We start from the raw sequence: 14,873 nt of genomic DNA, 5'->3' as shown, positions 1-14,873 counted from the left end.
TGTCAACAGTACAGGCTGCTGGTGGTGGTGGTGGTGTAATGGTGAGGGGAATGTTTTCCTGCCACACGTTAGGTTCCTTGATACCAATTGAGCAATATTTCCACGCCCCAAAGAATTCAGGCTGTTATGGAGGCAAATGTGGGTCCGACATGGTACTAAATGGGTGTATCTAATAAACTGGTCACTGTGTGTATATTTAGAAAAGGATCAGCAAGCCCAATGTTAAAATATACTACCGTTCAAAAGTTTGGGGTCACTTAGAAATGTCCTTGTTATTGAAAGAAAAGCAAGTTTTTTGGCCATTAAAATAACATCAGAAATACAGTGTAGACATCGTTAATGTTGTAAATTACTATTGTAGCTGTAAACGGCAGATTTTTTATGGAATATCTACATAGGCGTCAAGAAGTCCATTATCAGCAACTATCACTCGTGTTCCAATTGCACACTGTGTTAGCTAATCCAAGTTCATAATTTTAAAAGGCTAATTGATCATTAGAAAAGCCTTTTGAGGCCTCCCGGGTGGCGTAATGGTTAAGGGCGCTGTACTGCAGCGCCACCTGTGCCATCAGAGTCCCTGGCTCTGTCGTAACCGGCCGCGACCTGGAGGTCCGTGGGGCGACGCACGATTGGCCTAGCGTCGTCCGGGTTAGGGAGGGCTTGGTCGGTAGGGGTGTCCTTGTCTCATCGCGCACCAGCGACTCCTGAGGCGGGCCGGGCGCAGTGCAGGCTAACCAAGGTTGCCAGGTGCACAGTGTAAGAAGCAGTGCGGCTTGCTTGGGTTGTGTATCGGAGGACGCATGACTTTCAACCTTCGTCTCTCCCGAGCCCGTACGGGAGTTGTAGCGATGAGACAAGATAGTAGCTACTAAACAATTGGATACCACGTAATTGGGGAGAAAAAGAGGTAAAATGAAAATAAAATAAAAAGCCTTTTGCAATTATGTGACCACAACAAATGAAAAATGTTGTTCTTATTGAAGAATCAATAAAACTGGCCTTCTTTAGACTAATTGAGTATCTGGAACAGAACAGCACAGACTGGCTCTAACCAGATTAGAAAAAGGAGTGGGAGGCCCCGGTGCACAACTGAGCAAGAGGACAAGTACATTAGAGTGTCTAGTTTGAGAAACAGATGCCTCACAAGTCCTCAACTGGCAGCTTCATTAAATAGTACCCACAAAACACCAGTCTCAACGTCAACAGTGAAGAGGCGACTCCAGGATGCTGGCCTTCCGCTGCAAAGAAACCTATATTAAAGGACACCAATAAGAAGAAGAGACTTGCTTGGGCCAAGAAACACAAGCAATGGTCATTAGACCGTTGAAAATCTGTCTTTTGGTCTGATGAGTCCAAATTTGAGATTTTTGGGTTCCAACCGCTGTGTCTTTGTGAGAGGCAGAGTAGGTGAACGGATGATCGCCACGTGTGGTTTCCACCGTGAAGCATGGAGGAGGAGGTGTGATGGTGCTTTGCAGGTGACTGTGATTTATTTAGAATTCAAGGCACTCTTGACCAGCATGGCTACCACAGCATTCTTTAGCAATATGCCATACCATCTGGTTGGCGCTTAGTGGGACTATAATTTGTTTTCAACAGGACAATGACCCAACACACCTTCAGGCTTTGTAAAGGCTATTTGGCCAAGAAGGAGAGTGATTGAGTGCTGCATCAGATGACCTGGCCTCCACAATCACCCAACCTCAACCCAGTTGAGATGGTTTGGGATGTATTGGACCGCAGAGTGAAGGAAAAGCAGCCAACAAGTGCTCAGAATTTGTGGGAACTCCTTCAAGACTGTTGGAAAATTATTCCAGGTGAAGCTGGTTGAGAGAATGCCAAGAGTGTGCAAAGCTGTCATTACGGCAAAAAGTGGCTACTTTGAAGAATCTAAAATATATTTTGATTTGTTTAACCTCTCTTGGGTAGGGGGAATTATTTTCACCTCCGGATGAAAAGCGTGCCCAAAGTAAACTGCCTGCTACTCAGACCCAGAAGCTAGGATATGCATATACCATGGGGCAAAAAAGTATTTAGTCAGCCACCAATTGTGCAAGTTCTCCTACTTAAAAAGATGAGAGAGGCCTGTAATATTCATCATACGTGCACTTCAACTATAACAGACAAAATGAGGGGGAAAAAAATCCAGAAAATTACATTGTAGGATTTTTTATGAATTTATTTGCAAATTATTCCGGTTGAAATATTATCGATTATTTAGGCTAAAAATAACCTGAGGATGGATTATAAACATCGTTTGACATGTTTCTACAGACTTTATCTATTTGGAATTTTCGTCTGCCTGTTATGACCGCATTTGAGCCATTGGATTACTTAACAATTCGCGCCAACAAAATTGAGGTTTTTGGATATAAAGCGGAACTTTATCGAACAAAACAAACATTTATTGTCTAACTGGGAGTCTTTTGATTGCAACCATATGAAGATCAAAGGTAAGTGATTCATTTTATTGCTATTTCTGACTTTCGTGACTAATCTACTTGGCTGGTAACTGTATGTAATGTTTTGTGTGCTGGGCTCTGTCCTTAGATAATCGCATGGTTTGCTTTCACCGTAAAGCCTTTTTGAAATCTGACACAACGGCTGGATTAACAACAAGTTAAGCTTTATTTATTACACTTGTGATTTCATGAAAGTTAAATATTTCTAGTAATTTAATTTGCATTCGGCGCTCTGCAATTTCACCGGATGTTGGCCAGTGAACCCTATAGAGGTTAACACTTTTTTTATAACTACATGATTCCATGTGTGTTAATTCACAGTTTTGATGTCTTCACTATTATTCCACAGTGTAGAAAATCGTAGAAAATAAAGAAAAACCCTGGAATGAGTAGGTGTGTCCAAACTGTTAACTGGTACTGTATATAGTTTGAGTGCGCGATCCTACTGAAGTCAATATTTACAGCTCCATATTGTTGTCAGGTGCAGACCCATCGTCTTACCTGTATTCCTGGTTGCTCCCAGAACAGAGGAATGGAACCACGGATCTGGATGAAGGAAGACACCTGGTCATCCAGGAAAATCACCTGCAGACAGAAGAAGAAGAAGGAAGAAGACGGAAGAAGACAGAAGAAGAAGGTGACAGAAGAAGAAGACGACAACGGAAGACAGAAGAAGAAGGAAGAAGACAAAAGAAGAAGAAGACGTAAAACAGAAGACAAAAGAAGAAGGTGACAGAAGAAGACAAAAGAAGAAGAAGACAAAAGAAGATGACAGAAGAAGAAGGAAGAAGACAAAAGAAGAAGAAGACGTAAAACAGAAGAAGACAAAAGAAGAAGAAGACAAAAGAAGAAGAAGACGTAAAACAGAAGAAGACAAAAGAAGAAGAAGACAAAAGAAGATGACAGAAGAAGAAGGAAGAAGACAAAAGAAGAAGAAGACGTAAAACAGAAGAAGACAAAAGAAGAAGAAGACAAAAGAAGATGACAGAAGAAGAAGGAAGAAGACAAAAGAAGAAGAAGACGTAAAACAGAAGAAGACAAAAGAAGATGACAGAAGAAGAAGGAAGAAGACAAAAAGAAGAAGACGTAAAACAGAAGAAGACAAAAGAAGAAGGTGACAGAAGAAGACAGAAGCAGAAGAAGACCGAAGACAGAAGGAAGAAGACAAAAGAAGAAGGTGACGGAAGAAGAAGAAGACCGAAGAAGACAAAAGAAGGAGACAGAAGACAGAAGAAGGAAGAAGACAGAAGAAGACAAAAGAAGATGACAGAAGAAGAAGGTGACAGAAGAAGAAGAAGACCGAAGAAGACAAAAGAAGGAGACAGAAGAAGGTGACAGAAGAACAAGGAGACAGAAGAAGAAGAAGACCGAAGACAGAAGGAAGAAGACAGAAGAAGAAGGTAACAGAAGAAGACAAGGAGAACAATACTTTAGTCATCCATAGAAGACAGTCATTTGTCTCCCAGGTCCTCCGACATACACAACCATACATTTATTTACTTTTTTTTTTTTAACCCTTTATTTAACTAGTCGAGTCAGTTAAGAACAAATTCTTATTTTCAATAACGGCCTAGGAACAGTGGGTTAACTGCCTGTTCAGGGGCAGAACGACAGATTTTTACCTTGTCAGCTCGGGGATTCGATCCAGCAACCTTTCAGTTACTGGCCCAAATGCTCTAACCACTAGGCTACCTGCCTCCTCTACACTCTAACCACTAGGCTACCTGCCGCCTCTACACTCTAACCACTAGGCTACCTGCCGCCCCTCCACTCTAACCACTAGGCTACCTGCCGCCCCTCCACTCTAACCACTAGGCTACCTGCCGCCCCTCCACTCTAACCACTAGGCTACCTGCCGCCCCTCCACTCTAACCACTAGTCTACCACTCTAACCACTAGGCTACCTGCCGCCCTCCACTCTAACCACTAGGCTACCTGCCGCCCCTCCACTCTAACCACTAGGCTACCTGCCGCCCCTCCACTCTAACCACTAGGCTACCTGCCGCCCCTCCACTCTAACCACTAGGCTACCTGCCGCCCCTCCACTCTAACCACTAGGCTACCCTGCCCCCTCTACACTCTAACCACTAGGCTACCTGCCGCCCCTCCACTCTAACCACTAGGCTACCTGCCTCCTCTACACTCTAACCACTAGGCTACCTGCCGCCTCTACACTCTAACCACTAGGCTACCCTGCCGCTACCTGCTCCACACTCTAACCACTAGGCTACCCTGCCGCCTCTAACACTCTAACCAACCACTAGGCTACCCTGCCGCCTCTACACTCTAACCACTAGGCTACCTGCCGCCCCTCCACTCTAACCACTAGGCTACCTGCCGCCCCTACACTCTAACCACTAGGCTACCCTGCCGCCTCTACACTCTAACCACTAGGCTACCCTGCCGCCTCTACACTCTAACCACTAGGCTACCCTGCCGCCTCTACACTCTAACCACTAGGCTACCCTGCCGCCTCTACACTCTAACCACTAGGCTACCCTGCCGCCTCTACACTCTAACCACTAGGCTACCTGCCGCCCCTACACTCTAACCACTAGGCTACCTGCCACCCCTCCACTCTAACCACTAGGCTACCTGCCACCCCTCCACTCTAACCACTAGGCTACCTGCCGCCCCTACACTCTAACCACTAGGCTACCCTGCCGCCTCTACACTCTAACCACTAGGCTACCTGCCACCCCTCCACTCTAACCACTAGGCTACCCTGCCGCCTCTACACTCTAACCACTAGGCTACCTGCCACCCCTCCAGTCTAACCACTAGGCTACCTGCCACCCCTACACTCTAACCACTAGGCTACCTGCCACCCCATACTATAGTCAGAGAGATATGCATGGACACACAGACTCAGACACTAGTGTGGATAGGCTGGAGTAGAGGACAGCCACAGTCCCTAGAGAAACGTTAGTTATTGCCTTCTGTAATTGTTGTGATTAAGGTTGGTACGAAATGAAATATGAATGCATAGGACAGTGTTAATGTTGATATTACAGATGGGCATGATTATAGCTCAGTTGGTAGAGCATGGCGCTTGTAACGCCAGGGTAGTGGGTTCGATCCCCGGGACCACCCATACGTAGAATGTATGCACACATGACTGTAAGTCGCTTTGGATAAAAGCGTCTGCTAAATGGCATATATTATTATTATTATATATTATTCGAATATCAGAGCGGAAGTTAGTATTCGATTAATTGGGAGAGTATACCTTTTTTTTTTGATAATTACAAAGTGACATTGCTACAATAGACCATTTACATTTAAAACGTGAATAGTAAAACAAACATTTTTATGACATTTTTTTTCTTCCGTCTCCCTCCCACGAGACCAACCTGTTCAGTCTCTACGAAGTTGGCCACCTGTCCGTCATCGTTGGCCCCTCGGACGTTGAAGCGCGTCCCGGCCCTCTCTGAGCTGAGGCGGGAGATGACGCAGGCCTTGGCCTGTTTGTGACCTGCGTAGATCGTCCTGATCTCCACCCCGCCGCACATCAACCTCAACAACCAGTCATCACAGTTCACACCGTAGTGCTTTAGGTGAAGGTGAAGGGACTGGTTCCTAGGGGAGACGAGACACACGTCAAGCGCAACACCAGCAGATCAGCCACACTATGAGACTGCATATGAGATGCAATATGAGCTTTAGGATAATGAGGTGCAATATGAGCTGCGATAATGAGGGGCAATATGAGCTTTAGGATAATGAGGTGCAATATGAGCTTTAGGATAATGAGGTGCAATATGAGCTTTAGGATAATGAGGTGCAATATGAGCTGCGATAATGAGGTGCAATATGAGCTTTAGGGTAATGAGGTGCAATATGAGCATTAGGATAATGAGGTGCAATATGAGCATTAGGATAATGAGGTGCAATATGAGCTTTAGGATAATGAGGTGCAATATGAGCTTTAGGATAATGAGGTGCAATATGAGCTTTAGGATAATGAGGTGCAATATGAGCTGCGATAATGAGGTGCAATATGAGCTTTAGGATAATGAGCTGCGATAATGAGGTGCAATATGAGCTGCGTTATGAGGTGCAATATGAGCTTTAGGATAATGAGGTGCAATATGAGCTGCGATAATGAGGTGCAATATGAGCATTAGGATAATGAGGTGCGATATGAGCTTTAGGATATGATATGAGTTTTAGGATATGATGTGTACGGTACAATAATACGACTTGGATTGAGAAAATAAATCATTTGTATTGAGGTTTCCATTTTAGTGACTGAACAGATGCTCTAATCCTGTCAGTTCATTCATCTGAAAGTAGTAGCAGCAAGACGAGACTAGGTAGGACCTAGGTTAGGACTAGGTTAGGACTAGGTAGGACCTAGGTTTAGGACTAGGACCTAGGTTAGGACTAGGTAGGACCTAGGTTAGGACTAGGTAGGACCTAGGTTAGGACTAGGTAGGACCTAGGTTAGGACTAGGTAGGACCTAGGTTAGGACTAGGTTAGGACCAGGTTAGGACTAGGTAGGACCAGGTTAGGACCAGGTTAGGACCAGGTTAGGACCAGGTTAGGACTAGGTAGGAACTAGGTTAGGACTAGGTAGGACCAGGTTAGGACCAGGTATGACCTAGGTTAGGACTAGGTAGGACCTAGGTTAGGACTAGGTAGGACCTAGGTTAGGACTAGGTTTGAACTAGGTAGGACCAGGTTAGGACCTAGGTTAGAACTAGGTAGGACCTAGGTTAGGACTAGGTATGACCTAGGTTAGGACCAGGTTAGGAACTAGGGTAGGAACTAGGGTAGGACTAGGTAGGAACTAGGTTAGGACCAGGTTAGAACTAGGTTAGGACTAGGTCGGAAGTAGGTCAGGACTAGGTAGGACCAGATAAGGTAAACCAGGTAAGGGCTAGGTAGACCAGGTAAGGACTAGGTAAACCAGGTAAGGGCTAGGTAGACCAGGTAAACCAGGTAAGGACTAGGTAAACCAGGTCAGGGCTAGGTAGACCAGGTAAGGACTAGGTAAACCAGGTAAGGGCTAGGTAGACCAGGTAAGGAATAGGTAAACCAGGTAAGGAATAGGTAAACCAGGTAAGGACTAGGTAGACCAGGTAAGGACTAGGTAGACAAAGGTAAGGGCTAGGTTGACCAGGTAAGGGCTAGGTTGACCAGGTAAGGGCTAGGTTGACCAGGTAAACCAGGTAAGGGCTAGGTAAACCAGGTAAGGGCTAGGTAGACCAGGTAAGGGCTAGGTAGACCAGGTAGACCAGGTAAGGGCTAGGTAGACCAGGTAAGGGCTAGGTAGACCAGGTAGACCAGGTAAGGGCTAGGTAGACCAGGTAAGGGCTAGGTAGACCAGGTAAGGGCTAGGTAGACCAGGTAAGGGCTAGGTAGACCAGGTAAGGGCTAGGTAGACCAGGTAGACCAGGTAGACCAGGTAGACCAGGTAAGGGCTAGGTAGACCAGGTAAGGACTAGGTAGACCTGGTAAGGACTAGGTAGACCAGGAAGGACTAGGTAGACCAGGAAAGGACTAGGTAGATCAGGTAAGGACTAGGTAGATCAGGTAAGGACTAGGTAGATCAGGTAAGGACTAGGTAGATCAGGTAAGGACTAGATATGGACTAGTAAGACATCATACTCAATCACTTTCAGCGAAACACATTTAGGATTCTCAGAATCACTTTAATATTGTGAGTATAAAAATATAATTGTCCCACCAGAAGAAGCTGTTTTATATATATATATATATATATAATATGTGTTCCACTCCCCACTAGAAGAGGTTAGTATATATAATGTGTTCCACTCCCCACTAGAAGAGGTGAGTATATATAATGTGTTCCACTCCCCACTAGAAGAGGTGAGTATATATATACTATGATATATACTCCCCACTAGAAGAGGTATATATATAATGTGTTCCACTCCCCACTAGAAGAGGTAGTATATATAATGTGTTCCACTCCCCACTAGAAGAGGTTAGTATATATAATGTGTTCCACTCCCCTACTAGAAGAGGTGAGTATATATAATGTGTTCCACTCCCCACTAGAAGAGGTGAGTATATATAATGTGTTCCACTCCCCACTAGAAGAGGTGAGTATATATAATGTGTTCCACTCCCCACTAGAAGAGGTTAGTATATATAATGTGTTCCACTCCCCACTAGAAGAGGTTAGTATATATAATGTGTTCCACTCCCCACTAGAAGAGGTTAGTATATATAATGTGTTCGACTCCCCACTAGAAGAGGTTAGTATATATAATGTGTTCCACTCCCCACTAGAAGAGGTTAGTATATATAATGTGTTCCACTCCCCACTAGAAGAAGAGGTTCCACTCCCCACTAGAGTAGTATATAATGTGTTCCACTCCCCACTAGAAGAGGTTAGTATATATAATGTGTTCCACTCCCCACTAGAAGAGGTGAGTATATATAATGTGTTCCACTCCCCACTAGAAGAGGTGAGTATATATAATGTGTTCCACTCCCCACTAGAAGAGGTTAGTATATATAATGTGTTCCACTCCCCACTAGAAGAGGTGAGTATATATAATGTGTTCCACTCCCCACTAGAAGAGGTGAGTATATATAATGTGTTCCAGAAGAAGCTCCCCACACTAGAAGAGGTGAGTATATATAAAGAGGTTAGTATGTTCCACTCCCCACTAGAAGAGGTGAGTATATATCATGTGTTCCACTCCTCACTAGAAGAGGTTAGTATATATAATGTGTTCTACTCCCCACTAGAAGAGGTTAGTATATATAATGTGTTCTACTCCCCACTAGAAGAGGTTAGTATATATAATGTGTTCCACTCCCCACTAGAAGAGGTTAGTATATATAATGTGTTCTACTCCCCACCAGAAGAAGAGGTGAGTATATATAATCCCCACTAGAAGAGGTGTTATATATATGTGTTCCACTCCCCACTAGAAGAGGTGAGAAGAGGTAGTATATAATGTGTTCCACTCCCCACTAGAAGAGGTTATTATATATAATGTGTTCCACTCCCCACTAGAAGAGGTGAGTATATATAATGTGTTCCACTCCCCACTAGAAGAGGTGAGTATATATAATGTGTTCCACTCCCTACCAGAAAAAGCTGTTTTGTATATATATATATATAATATGTGTTCGAAGAGGTGAGTGTCCACTGAAGAAGCGGTTGTCTGTCCTCTTTGATCCGGCGGTGAGCGTTGAGGCTGAGGTCCATGCTGATGCCGCTAGAGGACCAAGCAAAATAAAAATTCCCAGAGTTCAGGACTTTCCTGACGTCAGTGATGCGGTCCTCGTCACTCGGGTCGTTCTTCAGAGAAACAAACTCTGTAGACGTGACCCGGAACACCTCAGAGTCCTGCACCTTCCCTACGGAGCTACAGCCTGCTGCTACTACCAAGCTGTGGAGCATGGAATCACCTGGAGAGAGGGAAGAGGAGGGGAGGAGAGAAAAGGAGATGGAGGAGAGGTGGGAGGGGAGGATGGAGAGGAGAGTTGAGGAAAGGAGGAGATAGGGAGGAAGAGAAGAGAGAGGAGACGAGGAGGAAGGAGGAGAGGCGGGAGGGGAGGATGGAGAGGAGAGTTGAGGAAAGGAGGAGATAGGAGGAAGAGATGAGGATGAAGGGAAGAGAAGAGAAGAGGAGATGAGGAGGAAGGAGGAGAGGAGGAAGCAGGAGAGAGGGAGAGGAGACAAGGAGAAGGAGAGGAGTCGAGGAGGAAGAGGAGAGGCAGATGAGGAGGAGGAGAGGGAGAAGGAGGGGAGATGAGGAGGAAGAGGGAGAGGGAGGGGAGATGAGGAGGAAGAGGAGAGGCAGATTAGGAGGAGGAGAGGAGGAGGAGAGGGGGTTGAATGATAAGAGAGAGAACAGGAGGAAGAGGAGGAGAAAGTAAAAACATGGGGAGATGGAAATAGCAGGAGGGAAAAGAGAGATGATAGGATGAGAAGAGAGATAGAGGGAGAGGAAGAACAGTGTGTTAAACCCCATGCCATCATACTGTCATTACCAGTATAGGGTTAACTGAGCTTGTTGTTTGCCTTCCCTTCCTTCAGAGTCAGTAAACAAGTAGTGTTATATCAGCGTGATCTGATCTGTAAAACTGGCTTTAATCTGTTTGAAGCGCAGCTTCCTACCATGTTATCATAACAGGCAGGCTTTCAAGATCAAGCAGAGGGCAGGAGACAGAGAAGCTCTGCAGTCAACAGGCAGGACTTACTATATAGACTACAGGCTCCCTAAAGAAGAAGGCTTCTCACAACCCTACAGTTCAACACATTGTTTTAGCAACCCTCTGTAATGGCATTGATTACAACTAGGAAGAATGTTGTGCACTTGCCATGTGATCAACCATGCTTCATTGGGCTGGGCGATATGGCCAAGATATCATATCACATTTTGACGTTATCTGGCAGTATTTTATATTTATTAATAATAAAAATGTTTAATATTCATGACCCTAGGGTGGTAAACACAAACATAAGCGATTTAAAATGGGTATTTCTATATTTTGATGGTTTTATACAGTTCAACCAAACCATTTTCAGCATTATCATAAAGATTTCAGCATTACCATAGCGCTTTTTCAGCATTATCATAAAGATTGTCGGTGTTACCTTAAAGATTTCGACATTGGCATACAGATTTCAGCATTATCATAGAGATTCGACAGTATCGCAATGGCTTCCGCATTATCGTAAAGACCTTCGGCATTATCATACAGATTTCAGCATTGCCGTAAAGACCTCAGCATTATCGTAAATGCTTCAGCATTATCGTTGAGATTTTTGACATTGTCGTAAAGATTTCAGCATTAGCGTAAAGGTCTCCACATTATCGTAAAGGCCTCAGCATTGTCGTAAATGCCTCTGCATTATCATAACTGCTTTGGCATTATCGTAACGATTTCAGCATTATCGTACCTGCTTCGGCATTATCGTAGAGATTTCGGCATTATCGTAAAGATTGCCACATGATCATAAAGATTTTCATTATTTCCTGCACTTTTTTTGTTATCCTTTCCACACTGTGCCACTCAGGGCTGCATGATATGGACAAAACATCCAGGCCTTGTTATATTGGTGAACTGTTGAAATCATGGAAATGTAAAGATTATTCTAATTCAATAGTTGGAATATAGTGGGCAGCGCCTTGAATTAGAGGTCGACCGATTTCAAGTTTTCATATCAAGGTAAAGAAAAAACCCAAACCGGTCCGTACATCAATACCGGTATCCACGGAGTGGACAAAACATTAAGAACACCTTCCTAATATTGAGTTGTACCACCCACTTCAGCCTTCAGAAACCCTTCCGAAATGGACTCTATAAGGTGTTTAAACCTTTATGTTGACTCCAATGCTTCCCACAGTTGTCAAGTTGGCTGGATGTCCTTTGAGTGGTGGACCGTTCTTGATACACACGGGAAACTGCTGGGTGTGAAAAGCCCCAGCAGCGTTGCAGTTCGTGACTCAAACCGGTACGCCTGGTACCTACCAACATACCCTGTTCAAAGGCACTTAAATATTTTGCCTTGTCCGTTCACCCTCTGAATGGCACACATACACAATCCATGTCTCAATTGTCTCAAGGATTAAAAATCCTTCTTTAACCTGTATCCTCCCCTTCATCTACACTGATTGAAGTGGATTTAACAAGTGACATCAATAAGGGATAATAGCTTTCATCTGGATTCACCTGGTCAGTCTATGTCATGGAAAGAGCGGGTGTTCTTAATGTTTTGTACACTCAATGTATAGTAAAATACATTACACCACCCAGCCCTAATACTTCTCAAAGGGTAGGCGGACCCATCCTCACAGGGATAACATTAGATCCATGCTAGGCTATATGATTACACGGTGTTGCATCCAATAGGGTGTTTTACAGTAATCAGACCCCCCCCCCCCCCCTGGGTGTGAAGTGACTCACCCAGGTTGAGGCGTAGGACTCCCAGAATCCCATAGGCGTCCATCATCTTGGTGTAGGTGTTCTTAATGGCCTCCTTCTCTGCAGCCGCTGGCGGGTGGACAAGAGACAGGACATTATACGAAAAGACAACACTAATAATGTAACGTAAAATAGTTACTGGACAAGGCCTCAGAAAGTGTTCACAACCCTAGACTTTTACATAATTTGTGGGATTAAAATGGATTTAATTGTCTTTTTTTTGTGTCAACGATCTACACAAAATACACTAATGACAAATTGGAAGAACAAATTTGAACATTTGTTTAAAAAAGATATGACAAATTAAATCTTGAATAGGTAAATATTCAACCCCTGAGTCAATATATGTTAGAATCACCTTTAGCACCTTTAGCAGTGACTACAGCTGTGAGTCTTTCTGGTTGAGTCTCTAAGAGCTTTCCACACCTGGATTGGGCAACTTTTACCCATTTATTCTTTAGAAAATTATTCAAGCTCTGTCACAATTGGTTATTGATCGTTTCAAACAGATTTAAGTCAAAACTGTAACTCAGCCACTCAATGTCTTCTTGGTAAGCAACTCCAGTGTAGATTTGGCCTTGTGTTTTACATTATTGTCCTGCTGACGGGTGAATTTATCTCCCAGTGTCTGGTGGAAAGCAGACTGAACCAGGTTTTCCTCTAGGATTTTGCCTGTCCCCAGTCGTTAACGATTACAAGCATACCCATAACATGATGCAGCTACCACTATGCTTGAAAATATGGAGAGTGGTACCACAACGGTGTAGTCCTCAGTCCCCTCGTGTACACTCTGTATACCCACAACTGCATCGCCTCACACGGTTCCAACTCCATCATCAAGTTCTCTGATAACAACGACAGTAGTAGGCCTGATTACCAACAACAACGAGAGTGCCTACAGGGACGAGGAAGGCATTCTGACGATGTGGTAAACAATCCCATCAATGTCAGCAAAACAAAGGAGCTCATTATGGACTTCAGGAGGAACCAGGATGGGCACGCCCCCCCATCCTCATCAAAGAGGCCGCTGTTGTGATTGTACAAAATGTCCAAGTTCCTCTGAGTCTTCGAAAAGCTGAAACGGTCAAACCACACGGACACTTCAACCTCACAGAGCACCATCGAGAGCATACTGTCGGGCTGCATCACATTGTTCTACAGGAGCACCATCGAGAGCATACTGTCGAGCTGCATCACTGTGTTCTACAGGAGCACCATCGAGAGCATACTGTCGGGCTGCATCACAGTGTTCTACAGGAGCACCATCGAGAGCATACTGTCGGGCTGCATCACAGTGTTCTACAGGAGCACCATCGAGAGCATACTGTCGAGCTGCATCACCGTGTTCTACAGGAGCACCATCGAGAGCATACTGTCGGGCTGCATCACAGTGCTCTACAGGAGCACCATAGAGAGCATACTGTCAGGCTGCATCGCAGTGTTCTACAGGAGCACCATAGAGAGCATACTGTCGGGCTGCATCACAGCCTGGTACGGCAACTCCACCGCCGCGGACCACAAGATGCTACAGGAGGTGCACTAAGCTGAACGCATCACTGGGTTCACACTGCCTGCCCTCCAGGACACCTACAACACAAGGTGTTGCAGGAAGGCCAAGAAGTTAATCAGGTACCACCGCCACCCGAGCCACGGCCTGTTTTTCCCACTTTCATCACTCAGACATGGGCAGTACAGGAGCATCATGGCTAAGAATGAGACTGGCCAATAGCTTGTATCTTATGATCATATGATCGTATCTTATGATGTTATGATCGTATCTTATGATCGTATCTTATGATCGTATCTTATGATCTTATGATGATCTTATGATGTTATGATCGTATCTTATGATCGTATCTTATGATCGTCTTATGATGTTATGATCGTATCTTATGATGTTATGATCGTATCTTATGATCTTATGATCGTATCTTATGATGTTATGATCTTATGATCTTATGATCGTATCTTATGATGTTATGATCGTATCTTATGATGTTATGATCGTATCTTATGATGTTATGATCGTATCTTATGATGTTATGATCGTATCTTATGATCGTATCTTATGATGTTATGATCGTATCTTATGATGTTATGATCGTATCTTATGATGTTATGATCGTATCTTATGATCTTATGATCGTATCTTATGATCTTATGATCGTATCTTATGATCGTATCTTATGATCGTATCTTATGATCTTATGATCGTATCTTATGATCGTATCTTATGATCTTCTTATGATCTTATGTATCTTATGATCGTATCTTATGATGTCTTATGATCTTATGATCGTATCTTATGATGTTATTATGATGTTATGATCGTATCTTATGATCGTATCTTATAATCGATCTTATGATGTTATGATCGTATGTTATGATCGTATCTTATGATCGTATGTTATGATCGTATCTTATGATGTTATGATCGTATCTTATGATGATCTTATGATCGTATCTTATGATCGTATCTTATGATGTTATGA

The 14,873-nt window shown here is 43.8% G+C and overlaps 1 protein-coding gene across 11 annotated transcripts in view; it reads right to left on the bottom strand.

Moving 5' to 3' along the window:
- The window catches only part of synj1 (synaptojanin 1), a 131,051-nt gene that overhangs the window by 100,474 nt on the left and 15,704 nt on the right, over positions 1 to 14,873 (bottom strand). For 10 of the 11 annotated variants that reach the window (XM_046317525.1, XM_046317523.1, XM_046317524.1 and 7 more), the window contains exons 1-2: positions 5,816 to 6,036; positions 2,964 to 3,047 (exon numbers count right to left, since the gene is read on the bottom strand). In XM_046317525.1, the coding sequence (XP_046173481.1) occupies positions 2,964 to 3,047; positions 5,816 to 5,974 (243 nt within the window). In that variant the 5' untranslated portion in view covers positions 5,975 to 6,036. Of the gene's footprint in view, positions 1 to 2,963; positions 3,048 to 5,815; positions 6,042 to 9,535; positions 9,557 to 9,611; positions 9,859 to 12,363; positions 12,451 to 14,873 lie in introns of those variants that run through there. The other variant, XM_046317536.1, reaches the window with a different exon arrangement.

This window comes from Oncorhynchus gorbuscha, linkage group LG20 (assembly GCF_021184085.1).
Source record: "Oncorhynchus gorbuscha isolate QuinsamMale2020 ecotype Even-year linkage group LG20, OgorEven_v1.0, whole genome shotgun sequence".
In the NCBI taxonomy this organism is placed as follows: Eukaryota; Metazoa; Chordata; class Actinopteri; order Salmoniformes; family Salmonidae; genus Oncorhynchus; species Oncorhynchus gorbuscha.
This window is presented reverse-complemented; position numbering and strand designations above follow the sequence as displayed.